General features: G+C 41.5%; 1 protein-coding gene across 2 annotated transcripts in view; it reads right to left on the reverse strand.

Moving 5' to 3' along the window:
- Window positions 1-11874: 11874 nt before the first annotated feature.
- hace1 (HECT domain and ankyrin repeat containing E3 ubiquitin protein ligase 1) overlaps window positions 11875-21649 on the reverse strand; it is a 33555-nt gene continuing 23780 nt past the window's right edge. For both annotated transcript variants that reach the window (XM_052066427.1, XM_052066426.1), the window contains 6 exons: window positions 21213-21409; window positions 20311-20442; window positions 18133-18231; window positions 15647-15717; window positions 15439-15552; window positions 11875-13836 (listed from right to left, as the gene is read on the reverse strand). In XM_052066427.1, coding sequence (XP_051922387.1) covers window positions 13734-13836; window positions 15439-15552; window positions 15647-15717; window positions 18133-18231; window positions 20311-20442; window positions 21213-21409 — 716 coding nt within the window. In that variant the 3' untranslated portion in view covers window positions 11875-13733. The remainder of the gene's footprint in view (window positions 13837-15438; window positions 15553-15646; window positions 15718-18132; window positions 18232-20310; window positions 20443-21212; window positions 21410-21649) is intronic.

Consider the following 21649-nt stretch of genomic DNA (forward strand, 5'->3'; position numbering starts at 1 on the left):
AGCGAGGTATTTATCCACCCAAGCACAAAAGCGATTGCATCTCATTTGAGAACAATCTGCATTCATCGGGCTATTTCGATGGAATCCGACAGTGCAAATATACCTTCTCCAACTCTAGCATTCAAATCAAAGCTGACACCACAACAGTGTTCAAATTGTGTGTAGGGTAGAGATGACCTTCCTCACTGGAAAAGGAAAACAAATCTGCATCTCATGTCAGCACCCTTGTGGGTGAATCGGGCGGGGCTGGGGGGGCAGTCATTGGTGTAGGAGAGCTGTGTAGAGTTTTTGACTGGTGTGTTAGAAGTGGTTTAGGGTTATAATAATTCTATGGAACACCAAAATGCATTGCCCAAAATTCCAATCTCTTTTAATGGTTTAGACATGATATCGGGAGTGAAAAGAGATTATTCAAAGGAGTTGGAGTCAGTGGAAAAATCTCAAGCACTCCTAATTGCAATTTCAATCCAGTTTTTCCGAAGACTATTCCTATCTTCCATACAGAACTGTTGGTGAACTAATGGTAGTCAGCCTTGCACAAGTCAGTCCATCAGTTGATTTCATGAAGGAGTGGTGCAGCAAAAAAAAAAAATCTAAAGCACACAGAAGTAGAAGATGGGGAGCCTGAAGATGAGATTGTTTGTCACGTTTTGCTTGGTGGTAGTGTGTTGGATCATTCTGTCACGTTTAGCCAAGTGGTAGGTGGAAGGACCCCAAGAAGCAGGGAGGCAGGAGTGGTAGGGTGGACTGACCAAGATGCCCATTTAACAAAAATATAAACAAGAGTACACTGGAAAAAAAATTAACTAAAGTATACAAACAAAGTCGTGAAAACCAAAGGAGACCAAAGTAACAAACAAAACACAACAGGGGCACATAGACACACGCAATGATCCGAAGAAGAACCCTGGGAACGAAATACAAGCAAAGTGACAAGAAAACGAGAAACACCTGGAGTAGACACAAACGGGTGAGGGAGCTGATTGGTTAAACACAAGGGACACGGATGACGAGAACACATGCAGACGAAAAGGCCACATGAGGGCACAAAACCAAATGTAACCGAAACAAAAACATAATGTTGAAAATGAATAAATATAATTTCATTGAAGTTGTAACTGTTGGTCAGAGTGTCTGATAATTTTTACAGTAGGCCATTAGAAAAGGCCTTGAAGACCGTGACTGCACATTTCCAAGTTGGCATAATTGCTTCAAAACTAATTGTGGGTGTCGGATTAAAGGAAAAAAAAACAATAATACCCAAGCAAGGGCATTGTCCTTTGTTGGACAATCTCAAAAACAACTACTAGCTCTTCTTTTTCAACATAAAGGGTTATTTCAAAAAGAACCTGTCATAAATATGTAATATAACGATCGCATCGCATTTATCGCAGTGGAATTCAGGCCATGTTTACTCTGCAGCTCAATACAAATTTGCCCATTTGCAACACACATCAGATTTTTTTTTTTTTCATGCAGTCTCAACAGTAAAATTCAGATGTTTTTTTTTTTCAATTTCAACCTGGTCCTCTTCCATATGTGGAAATAAATCTCAATGAGATTCATCTGCACTATGAACACCCATCCGCACACATCCAGTCTATACGTCACCAAAGACTAGCTTATGAGACTAATTACTGAATCCTTCGTTAATCTATATTGTTTTAAGTAACAGTGTTGACTTCACATTCATTTTTTTTAACCCAACTTGAAACATGAAACACAAAATTGACACTTGTGATATCATCTTTAGCAGATGTCTGTGACGTGATGTCATCTTTCGGAGACATATAATATGAAGAGATCGTAGTTTCATTTCTCCAAAATATTTCTACCTCCTCCTGCATCGTTCCTCTGTCCATACAAAATGCTAAAAAGGTGAGCCTCAACACGCTGGACCATATTTACCTTTGTAAACACTGTGCCGTGTGATGACTTTTCTGCTTGTCACTCGACATCATCCTTTGTGCGCATGCATGTCACATAACGGATGCGTTTCATTCACGTTAGAAGTCACATTTGTTTTTGTCACGTGAACGAGTACATAAAAATATTGTGCTTAACCAAATACCTGAATTGTGCATCACGCCCTGCAGCGTGAACTTGCCATCATAGAACATTTAAATTGATTCACTGTCTTTTCATGTGGGACAATTGCAGCTCATGTGAATGTGCAGTCAAACCTAATAAAAATGTCAGTTCAGGTATTCATTGTAAATTCCCCGATCTGCTGAAATTTGTGGTGTGTTGTGAATTAATAACAGGTCACCACTTAGGCAACAGTCTTTGCTGGCAACACTCAGAGCGGCTGGAGAGGGCTGAAAGCCTCCAGACAGGATCTTACCGGTGGGTGTGTTGTTACACAACAAAGCTTAGACAGAGTTGGCAACAGCACTTAAAGAGCAAAATAAATCTAGTAGTTTGTTCTGGGGATTTTTGGCCTATGAGAAAATGTGAGTTCTACTATACAACAAGGCCACGGGAACCTCCAAGGGACCAATTTCTGCCTGTTCTGCAGTCCTCAGCTTTGGAGTTAAACTGAGGAGGATCAGCAGACAGCATAACAAGATGTGTGATTCAACTAATTGGTCTCAATGTTAACACTCAGGCAAATGCCATTGTTTGGTCTCTGCCACAATCTCCGCACCTCACTGACCTACCTCCCAGGTGTTTCTTCACCTTTGACCACTACACAGTCATGTCTATGTAGTGTTCTCAAAAGCCCTCTGGAGGCAAAGCATTACAGAACTGTAAGAGAATGTCCGTGAAAGATCTACACCAACTCCATTTATTTATTTTTTTAACTTTTTTGTGCCTTGTTCAGACTTGTACGTTATTGTCTGGAGCAGGAAAAGAGAACCGCTCACTCTTGAGGATACATATGAGCAGGGCCATCCCTTCATAAACACGGAATTTTAGGAAGGAGAGCAGCAATGAGGATACTCAACATCCGACCAATCAAAGGGAACACTCCTAGAGAGCAAGACTCGATGTTACGTCCAAACAATAACACGAGTTTGAAAAAAGACTATATGGCTCCATACTTGGCTTCCTGGCAACACTCTTTCTCACACCCGTTGATGTCGGCCGCTCTGTCATGAAGCTTGGGAGCACTTATCCACATCCTGCCGTTCGTCGTAGATGATTGTCATTACTGTATTATTATCGTTTCATTACTGGTTGTCTTTTATGTTTTTACATCCACAGACCTGATTGCACTGTGAAAAAGCAAATGATCACTTAGTCGACACTTGGATAACTGGAGCACTTAGTACGGTAATACGTCATTTACGGTAACTTGACGGAATTTCAGCAGACTGTGAGTACATTTTAAAGTTTTTCATGCTATCGATATGTGTTAAATTAGCAACCGGAAGTTAGCAAGCCTCCTACCCTAAATGCGGAAATGATACATGCACATTAAGTCCCAAAATAAGACTTATGATGATGCTTTGTCAAATTAGGTTCCTGACAATGTTCACTGGAGGCCATAGCACATTTTTTGATGATTGAAAGCTCCCCCCCAATTCCTCACGGCTTCCCATCTGCCTCACCTTCCTGTCACAGTAACAAACCAGTGGGGTGGAAAATTGTGTCTTGTCATTTAATTCATTTAAGAAGAATGAGTTATCTCCACAGAATTAATCTTTAAACTTCACTCTGCTTAAGTTCAATGCTCAGCTAAAAACAAAACAAAAAAAAACAAGCATTCATCTTCACTCTCTGTAGATGCGTTTAAGTTAGACATAGAAGGGAAATAATAATAACAATCATAACAATAACTATCAAGTATTTTTTTACATAGGGTGCATGTTTTTGGAATGTGGGAGGAAACTAGAGTACCTGGAGAACATCCACACAAGCACAGGCAGAACATACAAATATCACGTTGTGCCCGAAGCGACAGAATAGCTTCGTGCGCAACTAACTGGATACGTGGATCCCCGAAATAGCAGACACAGAAAGGTATTTTGTCACAAAAGATGAGATTTATTTTAACACAAAAATCCCCGTCTAAACGGACAACTTAAAACGCTGGTCAAAAAGAGGACCAGGAAATAATAACGAGGCAACAGAAAACGCTTGCGAAAAAACGGCAAGGAGTAAGTTCTTAAGCAAAATACTATAATCACTCACGAGAGGAATATCTAGGAACGCAATAATACACAATCGTCATTTAAGGTAGTATCTAAGCGAGAATGAATAGGTGAGAGCAATGGCACGGCGTGGAATACTCAGGCAGTGAGTCAACTGCCGGAGCGCCTAAATATAGCAGGTGCAATCACCAACAAATGGGTGGCAGGTGTGCAGGCGGCAAGCAAGAACGCGTGCCCCCTGCTGTCAAATACGGAACGTGACAACAAACTCCACAAAGGAAGGCCGGACCCGGAATCGAACTCTGCACCTCTGCACTTTGAGGCCGACGTGCTAACCAGTCAACCACCGTGTCACCAGTTCTAAACACTTTAAAAAATGAACACTTTTAACATTTCATTTAACATTTTTAAAGAACTGAGAGGTTTATACTGTAGATCCAGCACTGCGCAAAAGACTTGGGCCACCAAAAGATTTGTTTTTTTAAAGCAACGTTATCATTCATCATACTGAAGATAACCAGAAATAAAATTAAATGAATCCCAAAACTTGTTAGGTTACATATGATGCAATTCTTTACATTTTTAACAAAATCACATCATTACATTTTCAAAATAACAGAAATGGGGGGGGGGGGGGGGGGATATGGCCACTGCAAAAGTCTGGGCACCTTGCAAAGATTAAATTATGTTTAGTGGGCGATAGCTAACAACTAAAAAAAAAAAAAAAAGCACTTATCTTCATCTTCCTCTCCAACTTTTGTCCCTGTCGAGCAAATGAGATCGTCTGCAGTTGAAACTAACATGAAAACATGAGATGAAGAACGGCTGCACCATAATTCTGAGAGCGACGTAAACTACCAACCTGGACCACATTGTTGACATTGAGAGGCTTGCGACACGTTGCGCCCATAAAGGCAAACTCAATTGTAAATCCAGAGAGATGGTGCATTTACATCAACTACAATTGTAAACATGCCAGGATTGTCTTAAGACGTTGATCCGACATCAAGCTTTTTACTGCAAATGTCATACTATTCCATCTCGCCAGGGAGTTGACTATGTTACTTTTTCCTCGCACACTCTCCCCAATTCTCGCACATCTCAGTCAGAAGGAAAGGAACACATTTTGATATGCTCGTCAAGTACCTTAGTGCAGTTTATAGAAGCAATGAAAATCCACAAAAACATTTAAGATCCTGGGGCTGTCTGTTCAAAAAGCTTCATTGAGTCATGGGATCACAAGCAGGAAAACACAGATGAGGAAGGCCAATCAATGTGAAACCTAAGAGAGACATCCTTGACTGCCAATCAACCTTGTTTGTCCCCTGTAGTCTCATTAAACAGAGTGGATATTCGACAGACATTCGCTTCCTATCTGATTTCTAAATACAGTGGTCACTTTATAGGCACACTCAAAAAAAAGGCACATTTGTAATGAAAACACATACATCAACGCCAAAGGTTATTCATTAATGTCGAGAGGGATAAGATGGGCAAGGGAGTCTATGAAAAAGGGTTACCGGTACTTCTTATTATTAACCTTTCTGAAATGGCTTGTGAGCTGAGTCTTTATTGATGACTGGGGTTATGAAGCCACAATCATTTCTCTCAGAGACTGCAATGAAAGGTTAAACTATTCACATTCATTAATCTACGAGGTTTCTTATCGGCAGACTTAAGTTTCAGCAGAGCAAAGATAGTAGCCATTAGATGTTGCCGCAAGTTATCAGGAAACCATTTTGAAAGACCAATGGAATCGAAAGTCTCTCACCGTAGCTATGACAAACTTAAAAAAAAAATCAAGTCAAGTCAAATTTATTTATATGGCACGTAACCCTTTCATGTACTATGTAACTCGAGAACATGAAACTGTCCACTGTGGTAACCGCCATCCCTGAAAGGGTTAATCACAGAAGAGTCTCAAAGTGCTCCACATGCCCACAGTTGACAAATACTTTTTTTGTACCTTTCATTTGTTATGACAAAAACTGGTCATGTGGAAAGGTTTCAAAGACTTTCGGAAGCTAGAAAATGAAATATTCATTCATCCTCGCTAGGGTCGCGGGTGGCGCTGGAGCCTATCCCAGCCATCTTCGGGCAGTAGGCGGGGGGCACCCTGAACCGGTTGCCAGCCAATCGCAGAGAAAATGAAATAATCTCTTGGAATGGTCACCTATCAGCCTGTCTAATCTCTGCGGAATTGTTCAGAAGCGGTCAGAACCTTCGACGGCCACTATCCTGCATGTTTTCGATGTTTCCCTCGCCCAACACTCAGGTGATCAGGTTTTCAGCAAAATCTGCAGAATTAGGTGTGTTAGAGGAGGAAAAAATTGGAAAACATGCAGGGTTGTGGTCCCCGGATTTGCCCACCTCTGGCTTTGCATGTCTGCTTCACAGTTTTTGTGCTTTGGATTTGAATTGTGGGTGCTCAGGCTTCTTGCCACATTCCAAAACCATCCACCTTCAACATCCATAAGAGAGAAAAGACCAGACAAATATATAAAATAAACATGGTATTGATCTTTTCATTTTATTACATTCATGGAATTGAAGTAATTCAAAAGTAAATATAAGTCATCAAGTGGAATTATTTTAATATTATGGTACTTGGATTACATTATTAAGTATACCACATTCTCTCACAGGTATCGAACAAGTAACTGAATTGGAATACATTTTTAAATTAACCCTTCCAACCCAGCTCTTTACATACTTGAAGCTGCTGCATGAAAGTGCATATTTGTAGCGAACATAAACAAACAATAAAACACAGATTTAACTCAATATGTCAGATGGGTCATTTCCATAGAGACAATCCCAAGAGACACATGCTCTACAAAACATATTTGATATGTAATAAAATGCTACTAAACCGGTAAATCATCTATTGTACTTTTTTTTTCTCTGACACAATACCTGGTCCCCATGGCAACACCTCACAAATAATGGACTGTACACTACTTTCAAGATGTTTCCCGTGGCAACTACTTGTCATCCAATTAGTCTGGCATTGCCATGGTCACTTAACGGTTTCCTGCTGGCAAACCAGAAAAGAGACAAAACAACTGTCAGGAATTCTCAAAAATCTGTTTATCTTGAAACTGCAGGTGAGTTTCAAGTTGGAATGTGGTTCAAGTGTGTAATTTGTAGTGTTTTGTGTTAATACTATATACCGGTACTTTCATTTGGGATCAGGGTAGTGATTCCTTGTTTTCCACGCTACACAGCTTTGGATAACCACCCTTTTTTCCAGGTCTTAAGACTCTGTATTGCAACACTGCATATAAGAAAAAATGACATTGCTCTCTCCGGGGTCAGGAAGGTGCCCGGATTTCATTCAACATACATCTGTCAAGGCATGGAAACACCGACTGTAAGTACAAATAAATCCGTAGCTCTATGCAGTCTATCAATTTTCTCTTCCAAGATCTCATGGTGGTTGGATCTTCCATCCACCCATCCACTTTCCTCATTTGCTTATCCTCATGGGGGTCGCTGGCATGCTGGAGCCTATGCTAGCTGTCTTCGGGCAGTCGGCTGGGGAAACCCAGAACCAGTTGCCAGCCAATCACAGGGCACAAAGAAACGAACAACCATCTGCACTCACATTCACACCAAGTGACAATTTAGATCATTTTATGTGGCCCGCGAAAGCAAATCAAAGATGGCAACTTTTATGATGCTTGCTAAAATGTCTACCAGCATTTAAAATTCTAATTTGTAATAAATAAGAGTGATATCGTAAGCATTTTCTTGTAAACAGACACCACATTTCAGTAACTCAAACAACAGCTGAATAAACCGTTATTCTTGACTTCTTTGTATAGTTTCAGTCATAACGACCCCAAAGGGAAACTGCAACTAAGATCTGTCCTGCGAAAAAAATGAGTTTCACATCCCTGATTTAGTGTTCAATCAGCCTCGTTTTTTTTTTTTTTTTTGAGAAGCTCTCATTATTCCATACAGGCATTCTAGTGGTTTCAACTAAAAAAATAAAAACAAACAAACAAAAAACAGAGGTTGTCAGGAATGGTGGCAAAGCAAGATGGCTGGCTCCTGGCTTATTTGATACTCCACACATATATAAATTCATGGCCCGAGGGTGTTGCCTCTCAGGGGACCTGTTTTGCGTCTCGTCCAGGCTAGTCTGCTAAAAAGTGGCGCGTTGATAGTTGTAGCTTTAGTTGAATCTAGTTGGTGCCACGTAAGCGGCTTCTAATCAAATGTAACATTCATGCCGCTAACTTCCTAACTATAACGCCACGTTTTAGTCTGCTCCAAAGTTATGATAATATCTGTTTTTTTACTAACTGGTGAAAATGATGTTACAAAGTGGATCAAGTTGTTTCTGCTGTAATAAATGACCACCGTACATCTGCAAGCCGGGTAAGCGTGCTTGTGCACGCTGGTGAGGAGCGTGTCTTTGGTCAGAGTCTCATGGTTAGTGAAGTGAAATTTTGCGAGCAGTTTGCTGCAAATTCCCTCTTTGAGGTTATGTTTGAAGTCACGCTTCGGTGTTTAGCTAACCCTTTGTTGGCACAATTTGCACACAACCGTACACAGCTAGTTGTAGAAAAAAAAATCACGTCTTTATTTCTCTGAAAACTTTACTGTATAAACATTTAATTGTATATCGAATGTCCTTGATACAACGGAGGACTGAATATTCATCTTATTTCAAATTTTAAACGTTATTTCTCCATACTGTGTATAGAAACACAAAACACTCTAAATATGTGACTTGACAGTAATATTTGCAATTCACCATGGTCATTGAATTCCTAAAATGTGCCTTGCGCTGCCTGAACAACTAATGCAGCTTGTTTTTATATACCGGTATATCTTTTTTTCTTTGCACCACATATTTGCGACACTGACAGAGTCGCTTCTATGGCTTCTTCCTGTCGAGTTATTACATCTGCATCCACACGGGCAGATTACATCTGTTTGACTGAATGCTCTCTCACTCATTGTAGCTCTCCTGCACAATGCCATGTTTCATTCCGCAAAAGACCCAGTGCCGTTTCATGCTGTTCATTCCCTATCATTGCATTCACTTTCTGCCTTCATTTCACGCGCATGCACACATACAAAATCGTAAATCCACATTGTTGCTATTCAGCCAAAAGACTGATTTATGTTGAGGGCAGATAGTCATTGCACAGACTGTTTGTATTTGCTTGAGGCAGTTCAAAGCAATGAGGCTGAAGATGTGCATGTGTATTATGTGACTTCCTCAAACCAGTCTCTCAAGGCCACTTATACTGATTCGGGCCAAGGATTGATGAAGCCTATCCCAGCGGAGTTTGGGTGAAAGTTGGACTGCATACTGAACTGGTCGCCAGTTGGTCGCAAGAGACGGACAACCATTCCCACTTACATTCACACTGTCAGTGGAAAGTGAAGCCACGCTCCCTTCATTGAAGTCAGGTGAATGTAGCACTACACCATCAGTGACGTAGCTGCGGGAGTGTGAACCTTCATTCGTGGCATTTCCCAACATCGGGCCGTTTTCTTGGTTCTTCAAGTTTGTCGAGGCCATCTTTATCCCATAGCCACACAGTAGAGTTTTGCTCAACAAAACAAACAATTCTTTTTATCAGTTTAAGAGGCAGTTGTTTGTGCTCACAGTTCCCTGTGCCGCTGCAAATCTCCTCTCAAATCCTAAGATTTCTGTGTAATCGGTTCTGTCAACTCAAGCTGTCTGGCTGAGGGAAAAAGCAACAACACATTAAAAAACATTTTCACGAGGAAGTGACCTTTGTGGTCTGTGTAGGAAACAGATTTGGAGACATACAGTAGTATAAATGGAGGTTGACTATGTAAACCAATCTGTATTGCATTTAATGATGTGCAATTCAAAAATAAGACTCATGCTTTGAGCAATAATCGATTTTTTAAACTCCCCCAACATGTGTTTTGTTTTAATTCTCAATGTGTGGCATTGGGATGTCTCGAGCCATCTTGCATAATATCGCGTTTCAAACGTGGGAGGGCACAAAACAGCTCTGGGTGTGCTGAAATGACCCGGATGTTGGGAAATCCAAAGTTTCTAGTTTGCTCGTAGAGATCCCCACTTCTTCATCATAAAATGTTCTCAATTATTCCGATAATGTACTGTATTCATTTTGAACCAAACGCTAATAAAAACAAGGTAAATATAGCTCGGCTCTGGGGCTGGAATGGATGATTTCCATTTCCATTCAATTCAACGGTCTTGGAATGAATTAAACTTGTGGACCGAGGTTCCACTTGATGCAGGAAAGTGTTGCAATTTTTAAGTGTACTAGAGAGCCGAACCGTTCTTTTTTCATTAAACCACAAGTAAACAAAACCTACATGTACTGTATAGCATGATAAATAAAAATATATTTTCCACCATGCAGAACATTATAAAGTGTACTTTATGTATCATTGTTGTTGACGATTTAAGGGTGTCCCCCGCCTATTGCCCCAAGACGATTGGCATAGGCTCCGGCATGCCCCGCGACCCTTGTGAGGATAAGTGGATTCGAAACCGGATGGATGTAAGTATTAGTACATTGTCTTCTCGCACTGCGTTGGTTAGCCTTGGATAGTTTATGCAACATTACTTGTGCAAATATTTAAATGAACAATTCTAGAGCATAATGTACAAACTCCGTGATTAAAAAAAAGGCCTGTGTCAATCCAATGTGTGTCCTGGTGGCTGCCCTCCTTCAAGGGCAGCATAGATTTGGAAAACAAATGCCCCGGGTTATGTTCTTCATGCATGGCTCCACCTCCTCTTCTTTCGAGGTTACTTGATCTCAAAGGAAAGGTCACTGTGATGGTCAGGGTCATTCTCCTTATATTCCTTTTTTTTGCCTAGAGAATTATAAAAGAGTAAAACCATCAAAGTGTAGATTAACTACTCTACAGTGTGTTTTGTGTGTGTGTGTGTGGATTCCATCCCGTGTTGGCCTTGTCTCAGAGTCATGAATACACATCAGTATTGGAGCTTGTTGGAGGGGTCGGCAGTTCAAAGTGATAATCATGTTTCTGGGTTTGAAATCTCTCCAGCTCTGTTTGACATTGGCTGTGATGTTGCCCCTCATGGAGCAAGCAGGGCTGCCATAATCACCCCAACACTCTTCTCACACTTCAGTCTTTGGAGATGGCCCTGAGGGTGCCTTAAAAGGCCTGCAGGCTGCTGACATGTCCGATTGATCTCGCAGCAACCTTTTTCCAGCTAATTCTTCGGCATGTTCATACTGTTTAACCCTGCAAAGCCAAATTTCCTTCTTCCCACGTGGCTTGCAGATATCTGGCTATGTTGTTATTGCATTTGTTCTGCATAAATCATTTACTCTTCAGCAATCATTTCCTAAACATTCTTCATAAGGCTTTGAGAACTTCAATCCAATTTCTTGTTTTGAAACTGCAGCCAAAACAGAATGATGCTGGGGAAACAACGTCCCCATTAACAATTTCTTGAGAAAATCAAGATGATGTATGTTGCTTTACAGCCACCTTTAACTCGTGGTAAACGTTTGAGGAGATATCATTATTATATGCAGTCTATCAATTATGCTTCATACATGGGAACCCCGACAGACACTTATTGTACTGGGTGGGCTGGCAATAACTGGCGTATTCCCTACAGATGGTGATAGAGGCTTCTGATTAATGTTCCTGCAAGCATCAGTATGTGGCTGTGGTGTAAACTTGCGATAAAAAATGTTAAAAAGACAATTTTTCTCACCACAGCATTGAGTGGATCGAATAAGTGTAGCTGTAGGCAAAATGCAACAACCTCTCGTATTCAAACACATTTTATTCCTTTGCTCTCATCGGTCCTGCTTTCTTCAGCAGCTTTCAACAAGATAAGAACAAAATTAATAGTGGGAGTGCTAATGAAACTAATAAAAAAGTCTGGTTTCATGGTAGACGAGAACAAATGAGTAAGACACTAAGTGTTGATTTTTTTTTTTGAAAAGGCCTTTGTTTCTTTTCTGCTCCTTGTGTTTTTATTGGTTGCTTTGATAGAAACAGTAAAATGTGCTAATTACTTTTTGACTCAAAAGGAACACTCCTGGCAAATTTCTGGTTTATACACGATTCTTTTGAACAAAACCATGCAGCATAGGCCCTTCGGTGGCCTTCTCTAAAAATCCCTGCCAAATAGATTTTTTTTTCGTCCCTGGCACTCTTTTCTGAAAAAGTGAATAATAAGGAATACTTAGGCCAAATGACATGATTGTAGCACAATGTATGATGGTTTGTCCAATCTGCCTGACTGCATTGGCTCCCGGTCCACTTGATTTGTGATTTCAAGGTTTTGCTACGCAGCCATAAAATATTAGCAGCTTCCTATCTCGTTGATTTTATGGTACAGTAAGTTCTGTCCCAAAACCTTCGTTCACACCACGCTCATCTTTTGGTGATCCAAAGTGCCAAAGTCCGCACGTTCTAGAGCGTTTTCAATTTGGGCACCAACGGACTGGAACGCCGCCATTTAATTGGAAATGATTTACTCAACTTAAGAATTATTTGCATTTGGTTGAACGACATGTTGGCCTGTTTGAGTGCCGCTGCTTTTCTTTCTCCAGCACCCTCCAGCTTGGAGTGGGGACAAGGTGACGATGACCCGATTTGATGTCGCCGTACGGATACTGCATTGACTGATCCGGAGAAGCTCTGAGGTGGACCACCTCCTCTGAGGCGCTGCTATGAAAATTTACTCACTGACCAACCAGGCCAGGCTTTGAGGACCCATTTTGTACGAGGGCATCTTCTTGCAGCGCTTGATCTTATTTAATTGACTCTTACATTACATCATTTTTACTAACATTGTATAGCATCCTTTTTTATTATATGTTGCCCAACAGCATCCTTCGCACCCTGGTCATGCTGAAAAGGGGATTACCCCATCTGTGGCCCCTTCTCAAGGTTTCTCACTCATTTTTGCCGAAATGTTGTTTTTTTTTTTTTTTGTTTTGTCTTGTTTTGTTTTTCCTTGTCCTCCTAGGAGTTAAGATCAGGGGATGTCTTTAATATTTGCCAACTGTGGATATATGAAGCCCTTTGAGCCTTCATGATTTAGGGCTATGTAAATAAATTTGACTTGATCAACATGTTAATGTTAACTTGCAGAATGCCATGTCAGGGCATTTTGACTGGGACTGTTCATAACTATGTGGAAATTAATTTTACACTCCCTTTTCCTCTAACGTTTGAGCTGCTTATGGTCGTAAAATATTGCATCTCAGTTAAAACACAAAGATGACTGAAATATTGAAACACTATTTTTACCATGTATTCTCAATATGTACAGTACATATGCAGTATCATCCTGCCTCATCAATAAATGCTTTATATTATAACTCTATCATAAAACATTTGGATCATTGTCAAATGTGTAAAAAAAAACAAAACAGCAAAAACAGACAAGAAGGCGTGATCCAAAGGGGTTGACAGGCAGGCAGCATGGAGGGATTCCAGAGGCAACTCAGCTCTTCTCTCTTCAATCTGATGTGCGACTCTTAACTTTTGTTTCTCAACAAATTTGGATTTCCCTTTTTTTTGTCCAGCAAAAATAGCAAGTGAATTCAAAGACATGTCTGGAGGGGAAGGAGTTCATGACATTGCAGACTCTTCGAGCAGCACAACTGATGTTTATGCCATAGTATACCCGTAGCTCCCACAATGCAACGCTACCAGGAGGCGATCTCTCAGGATCTCCTGGCTGGGGTATTCGGGCAGTTTCAGCATGTTGATACTGGAAATGGGAGACATATCAAGGAAACACGGTCAGAATTGTAAAACTCAGATGATAGCAGCATATGTGCAACTGGAGGACTGCTGGTGTCTCATATCTGTCCAGAAGGGGGGGAAAAAGCGTCCACATTTTACAATGGATATTTAAAAATAAAAGCCTACAGCTGCTGCTTATCCGGGTTCAGGTTGTGGGGGTAGAGGGGAAGAGGGAAAGTCTGGGCTTCCCTGCTCAAGCTCTTGCCCCCGCGACCCCACCCTGGATAAGCGGTCGAAAATGGATGGATGGATGGATAACATGCACGCAGTCACACAATTTTTTTTTTCCATTTCCCCCTACACTCTTTGCGATCAACTTGGGCCCGGTCCGCGTTCTACCGGTCGATCGCGATCGATTAGTTGGGCACCCCTAATGTAGACGGATGTTTATTGAATACAACATGCATTTATAATCTATTTGGAATCAAATAACTGCACATGTCAAATTGAAGAAAGATGCTGAAAATGACATCACCATCAAATGGCTCCTTCCCCTATCTTTACATGATGTCCCAAAAGAGATTAGTTGGTCCACTTGATTCAATGGATTAGTTGAATTTTTATTTGTCTACAGGGTAAATCTTGCATTTGTAGACTATGAAGGGACATATAACTGGAATACTTTCATGATTAAATCAATATAACATTTAACAGAGTGCCAAACATAATCCAATAAATCATGTTATTATCATAATTTAGAGACCATAACCGATATTTCCTCGGCACGTTCGATCTTTTTTTTTATTTTAGATGAATTGAGTACTCAATGATACCGAAAGTAAGTAAACGATATCACTTCTATTTTTGATGAATACAATTTCTATTAAATCAATAACAGATACTTTTAAAGAAAGACTTTTCTTTTATTTTTGACAAAAGGTAGAATTTTGTCATTCTGCAAAAGAGCATTTGTGTCCAAAATAAAACAGAAACAACTACTGTAACTCTAAATTCAGGAGTCATTCGTAATAAATTAACAAAAGTGTAAAATAAAGCTGACAACTACCTGACTTTTAGTCTTTGGTCAAAATTAATTTAAGTGTGTAAATGACGACATTACTACGCACTTATGTCAAGACAAAGCATGCGCAGATCAGATGTGGCAATCAGTGACTTTTCTGGAAGGCATCTATGCAACTAGAAGTGTTCTGCTTGTTTGGAGGCAAAAAAAAAAAAGTTAGCCAGTGTGAATGGAAATTTAAAATATGTTTTTTTTTTTTTGTATTTTTAAATACATCTGCATGACGTGTTACTTTGCAAATGTCTCACATTATATTGTGGAGACCTGTGGTCAATGTATGTAGAATTGTACATATTTGTTTTTATGGCTAAATGTACAGTAGCTGTTCTCGCAGGTCCGTTTTGCAATCCGGAAATTACGGTAAAAAATGTTCACATCTTGACTGTTACTCTGGGATTCCCTTAAAAGCCATTTATTTCAAAGGGGAATTGAACAATTGGTATAAAAAAATCTGCAGTCATTGTAGGAATATAACCCTCCTAACACAGATCCACACATTATTAAAAACAAAAGTGGACTGGGCTGAAAAGAAGTGAAGGCGGTTACCAAGTACTGGAGGTAGGCAGGAGGTTCGAGGTGTATGGCACTGCAGCAATAGTGAATTTCTGTAAGCCGCTGCCTCCCATCAAATAGGCAAAGCCACCATGAGGAACTCTGGAACTGATAGTGAAGGATGAAAGTGGGTCAAGGACATTCCTGAATCAGAATCTAAAGCAATTTTCTGAACAGACAAGCGTCAATGGTGCAGACAAACCTTCCAGTGACAAACTGAAGCATGAGAACTCGTTCCTCCTGAGTTAGTTGATGCACAACTTTCCAAAACCACTGTGAATGATGACAATAGACAGTTTCATAAGCTGAATGCTAACAAAAAAATAGTAAATTAAAGTCAAATGTGTTCATGTTTTCCCCAACAATCCTCCACATTTCATACATTCAAATAGTTCCTCATACTCTATTGTTGAAAAATCCCTGAGCTAAAATAAAATGTTTTATTTCATTCAGTGGTTGTGCTGCAGTACCTCTTTAGCGGAAACTTCAGATTTTGTGCTTGCGGGCTAAAAGCCGTGTGTTGATTTTGACAACAGCAATGTGACACACACGCGCACACACGCACGCACACACGCACACACACACACACACCATGATGAGAAACAGCCTGAAACTGAGGCATGCGACACACTTTTGCAGCCTGTTAACTATCGTAGCTCACAAGTACCATTTTAAAGTGCTTCCCTGGACCCTCCTAGATTCCTATTCTTTGTCCGTGCCCTCGGTGAATTGTACACGAAGCAAACTCTGAATGAGAAGAATGACGATAAAAGATAGAGCACAACAGCTCTGATCACAAGCTGCAATTGCAGACTGCTGAGCGCTAACAACTTCCGGTGACGTAATTAGGCGCCACCATAAATTCAAGATTTACCTGCTTTATTTTATTTTTTTAAATATTTATTTTGTCAAAATGAGACTGCGAGGATGATTAGGGTGCAGCGTACATGAACACAAAAAATATGTTACGAACATGTACAAAGACACACAAATGGTGATTTGTTTTTTTTTTTCTCCTTGACACTCTTCAGATCTACTTGGAACCTGTCTTAGATCTACCGGTAGATCAGGATCTACCTAATGGGCACCCCTGCATTAGACTTTTTCGGGGCCAAGCGGTTGCAAATGAGCCAGTTTTCAGAACCATCTCGAAGATGGTTCTAAGGCGTAGGCTGTCTGGGGCCGTGTCATCACTGTTATCTGATTGGCCGACAGTGATGCAGCAAGGAACTCTGTTCCACATGCCAATTTCCTGATTTTAGACGAGCAAGACAGAGCAGCCCGCCAAAGTCATAAAAATACAGTAATATACATAATAGTGTTTTTCAACAACGGTGAATCATACTGACAATGCCATCTGTACAAATGAATGAAGCTTGGGTACATTTTATTACGATTGTATGAACTGCTGGCCAGGTCCCAATCGCTTCTCCAGCCACAGCCAGGAGCCTTGCCCCCTCTGGCTTAACAGTCGTACCTTCAGCCCCGCGGATGGCGGCTTTAGGCGACCGCTGGAGGGCTTCGGGCGCCAGACAGTGAGGACGACGAGCCACTGTCACGGAGAGGTTGCCAAATGAATGAGACTGAGCTCTCCATTCAGAATAAATGAGTGCAGGTGGCGAGCTTTGCGTGCCGCTTGCAAAATCCCAATCGCACCGTTTCATCTACGCAGACGAAATTGTAACTATGGTTAAATGTTGATGAAAACACAAAATACCATACGTTCTGCACTAAAAGGCGCACATAAAACACGTCCATTTTCTTCAACGCTCACAGCGCGCCGGAAATTCCGATGAGCCTTGTGTACGGTAATTTTTCGACCCCAAAATGGCTCCTTGCTAAAGACATGCTTACAACGCAAAGTTCAAACTTAAGGTGACTGGTTACACAGTTGAAAACAGAAATAGGACAGCGGCAAGAGAGTTCAACGTTAAAGAGTCAATGTTATAACGTGCTGTTGGTTAAGTCGACTGTGTCGCTGCTTTATTAAATAAGTTTTACTGACATCTGATCGTTCTCTCTGCATTTCCTTGAGTCTTGTGGATGCATTGTAGATTATGTCTTATCATGAGCCCAATGTGGGCGGCCCGGTAGTCCAGTGGTTAGCACGTGGGCTTCACAGTGCAGAGGTACCGGGTTCGATTCCAGCGCCGGCCTCCCTGTGTGGAGTTTGCATGTTCTCCCCGGGCCTGCGTGGGTTTTCTCCGGGTGCTCCGGTTTCCTCCCACATTCCAAAAACATGCGTGGCAGGCTGATTGGACGCTCTAAATTGTCCCTAGGTGTGATTGTGAGTGCGAATGGTTGTTCGTCTCTGTGTGCCCTGCGATTGGCTGGCAACCGATTCAGGGTGTCCCCCGCCTACTGCCCGGAGATGGCTGGGATAGGCTCCAGCACCCCCCGCGACCCTAATGAGGATCAAGCGGTACGGAAGATGAATGAATGAATGAATGAGCCCAATGTATGAAGAAAAAAAATCAAAAATAGGCCATTCATTGAAGGTGCGCCTCATAACCCAGTGCGCCTTTTAGTGTGGAAAATACGGTATGTCTAACTGTATAGACTGTATATTTCGCTTGAAAGTGAGCGGGCAGCGGGCGTATGGCTAGAAAAGTAGGTTTCATGATGAAGTAAAGGATTGTTTCATCAAATCAAATCAGTCCAAGATGCAGTTGTAAATAAAGAGCTCACCTGGATGACTGGCTCCTGAGGGTCGTAGCCGCTGGTGTACTCAGTGTTCCTACACCAGTCTTCCACATCAATTTCTGGCATCCCTGACAGGAGGAGCTCCTGCACTCAAGCACAACATGCAGTGAGGGAAATTTATTTTATACGGTGATTAGTTGCTTGTACGGAACGTATTATCACCAGTAATATGTCACAGACATCTATGTATTTATGGAGCAATTCAGCATTCACTATCAGAGGGATGTGAATCATCAAAATAAGCTGTACATCTGATCCGGCTGTTCTGTTCACACAAGCAACAATAAGGTGCAGCTATGCCGTTCAGGCTTTGTGCCGCAAACAGTTGCAACGCAAAACAATATTAAGATGATTAATATGAGAAAGCACACAAGAACCGCAGGCCAAAGCAGAGGCCCGTCACTGTGATGCTATCCCATGCTGCAGGACAGCTTCATATGCACAGAGCGGAACATATTCAGAGAATCTGCTCTGAGAGAAGGAGAGGTGGATGAATATACTTCACATGTTCTCAGCTTTTTCTCGACGTAAATATGGAATGTTACACCAAGACTGACATCAGTCCAATCAGAAACCCTGAATGAACGGGTAAAATCTCTTCTGAAAGCCAGGGTTACCGCATTTTGGTCAAATGAAGAAACTGCTCTCAGACCAGCCAGGAAGCAGCTGACTGCAGGCATCAGGTAGTATATTTGGAGAATTCATCCATCCATGCACACCTAAACCGCCAATCCTCATGAAGGTCGCAGGCGTGCTGCAGCCTATCCCAGCTGGCTTTGAGCAGCGTGCGGCTACAACCTGAGATGGTTGGCGGCCAATTGCAGGGTTTGGCGAATCGGGGGTGGCAGGGCTCAGTGGTAGAGTGGTCGTTTCCCAACCCAGAGGTTGGTGGTTTGATCCCTGGCCATTGCAACCATGTCAAAGTGTTATTGAGCAAGATAACACATATTGAGCAAGCAACTCCCAGTTGCTCCTGATGCTATGTCCTCAATAGGTGAATGAGGTAACAGTGTGAAGCCCTTTGAGTACCCGAGGTAGAAAAGCGCTCGGCAAGTGATAATCCATTTACAATTTAGCAAATAAAAATCCATCACATGATATTACGCTCTCTCCTGACCAATAATCCTTTCTCGCACCATCTGGCATACGTGACCCAAACGGCGAGTAATTGTCCACAAAATATTTAAATTTGACCAAAATTTAACAGATATAATATTTTAAGCAGGGCGGCCCGGTAGTCCAGTGTACATCGACTTCACAGTGCAGTGGTACCGGGTTCAATTCCAGCTCCGGCCTCCCTGTGTGGAGTTTGCATGTTCTCCCCGGGCGTGCGTGGATTTTCTCAGGGTACTCCGGTTTCCTCCCACATTCCCAAAACATGCATGGCAGGCTTGTTCAATCAGCCTGCCATGCATGCATGTCTAAATTGTCCCTAGGTGTGAGTGCGGGCGTGCGTGGTTGTTCGTCTCTGTGTGCCCTGCGATTGGCCGACAACCGATTCAGGGTGCCTACTGCCCGAAGTCAGCTGGGATAGGCTCCAGCACCCCCTGCGACCCTAGTGAGGATAAAGCGGTTAGGAAGATGAATGAATGAATATTTTAAGCACCTTGTAGATTTAGCCGGTGCAGTGAAATGAAGAAGCTATAACAAATAAACTGCAGTTTCTGTGTGTGTTCATGGTTATTCGGGATATACATCCACCGTTGCATTTTGTCGCTTGCAATCGGAATTCATCAAATATATCGAATAAGACCTTGGGTTTTGTTTCAAATGGACGTATGTCAGTAGCATTCAGGGTAGCCATGAATAATTTTGTGCTCTGGAAATATAAAACAGGTTTTACAGTCAATACTTTGAAGAGGAGAAATGACAGCGTGACCGAGGTGTGTCTAACAAACGCAGGGTGGAATAATACAATTGATCCATCTGTGAGTGGGAACACTAAATCTGCCGACACACAAACATCTGATAGAGCTAAATAAGGAGGAGGGGCTTCAAGGTGACCTCAGTCTCCTGTTTCCACCCCCAAGCTAGGCATGGCTAATCAGTCCCTACATCAGAGGCAGGTGGACCAAGCCAGCAAAGCAAAGGGGTTCGAACAAGCAGAATGGCAACTGTAACAGATGAGCAGAATAGAAAAAAGAGGCAAGGACAAGTACTTACCAATTCGTATTCATCAAAAAGCTGAATTAGCGAGGGCGGGATGAAAGTGTGGAATCCTTGCAAGAAGGCGTTTATCTGAGGCTGGATGGCCCGTGTCATTCTCAGCTCAGTCACCAGCTGGACATACTCAGCCTGGCATGCATGCACATACAGATAGACACGCACATACAAAGATGAAAGTCTTTGGGAAATGTACATAGACAGGTGAAAGACACAAGGCTCATTGTTACCCTGTACTTTCACAGCTCATACTTTATAGTACAGTGCCATCAAGAGAAAGAAAAAGGTACTGCCCATGTACCCAATTCCCATTGGAACTTCACACAGTCTTAGATCGTCACCTCCAAGTTTCATTCTTATAGCCCGATTTTATAATTAAAAATTATGTATTCAAGTGTTCATGAACTATAACAAGAACACCAACATTGACAAAAGACCTCCTTCAAAACATTTGCATGTGATTATTTGATAGAAGATTAAATTGTACAAATCTTGAATTCTTTATCTCAAATCCTTTATAAGAACTCAAACACGGAAAACAAACACCTCACATACATCAGATAATTAGAGTTATACCCAACTGTATAAATTATGAATGGCTGAATTCCCTTTTCCTCCTCAAAGCTTAAAATAAAAAATTTAAAAAATCAACAGTTTCTCTCATTTAGCATTTTTATGTAATTTATTTGGTGGCGGGCTACAAAAACAACAACAAAAAAACTACCGGTTATATTAATTAACAAGTGTCCTGCCACTTGCCCATAGAGTCCAACCTCCTGGTGAAAACTAATAGACAGTATCAGTAACTGCCAAAATACAAATTCCTTGTCTTATGAAGAACATTTAGCATTTGGTGTGCAGATTGGTTAACTATTATTTGTGTATGCAGTTCATTACTGTACCTTATTGTCCTGAGTCACAAGAATGCTTATGCCTCCTGGTTTGAGTGGAACTTCCTCCATGGCACCGAACACGTCTGTTTCCACAGAAAAGGTGAGCTCCAGACCCAGATCACTGATATCATTGTCCAAGATCCACTGCAGGTTCTTTGCATACTCGGGATCAATGGAAGCCACATCCTGGTAGTTCACTGGGATTCCTGAAACAGCCAAATGCACACATGCCCCAAAATATGTCACATTAGCGGTCATTTAAGAGAAGCTAGACATTTGTAAGACTGCAACCCCTGAAAAAATGGCGGAGAATTCTGTTATCGTTTTATTGGTATGAGGTGGACTGGAGGGAATTCGGTTCTGTCCAGAAGCTTGTAGTCACAGGCATTCCCTGACAATGTCAACTGCCTCAGGAGTGCGGGACATCAACAGGGAGGTGAAGTCCA

This window comes from Hippocampus zosterae, chromosome 5, assembly GCF_025434085.1.
Source record: "Hippocampus zosterae strain Florida chromosome 5, ASM2543408v3, whole genome shotgun sequence".
Classification (NCBI taxonomy): domain Eukaryota; kingdom Metazoa; phylum Chordata; class Actinopteri; order Syngnathiformes; family Syngnathidae; genus Hippocampus; species Hippocampus zosterae.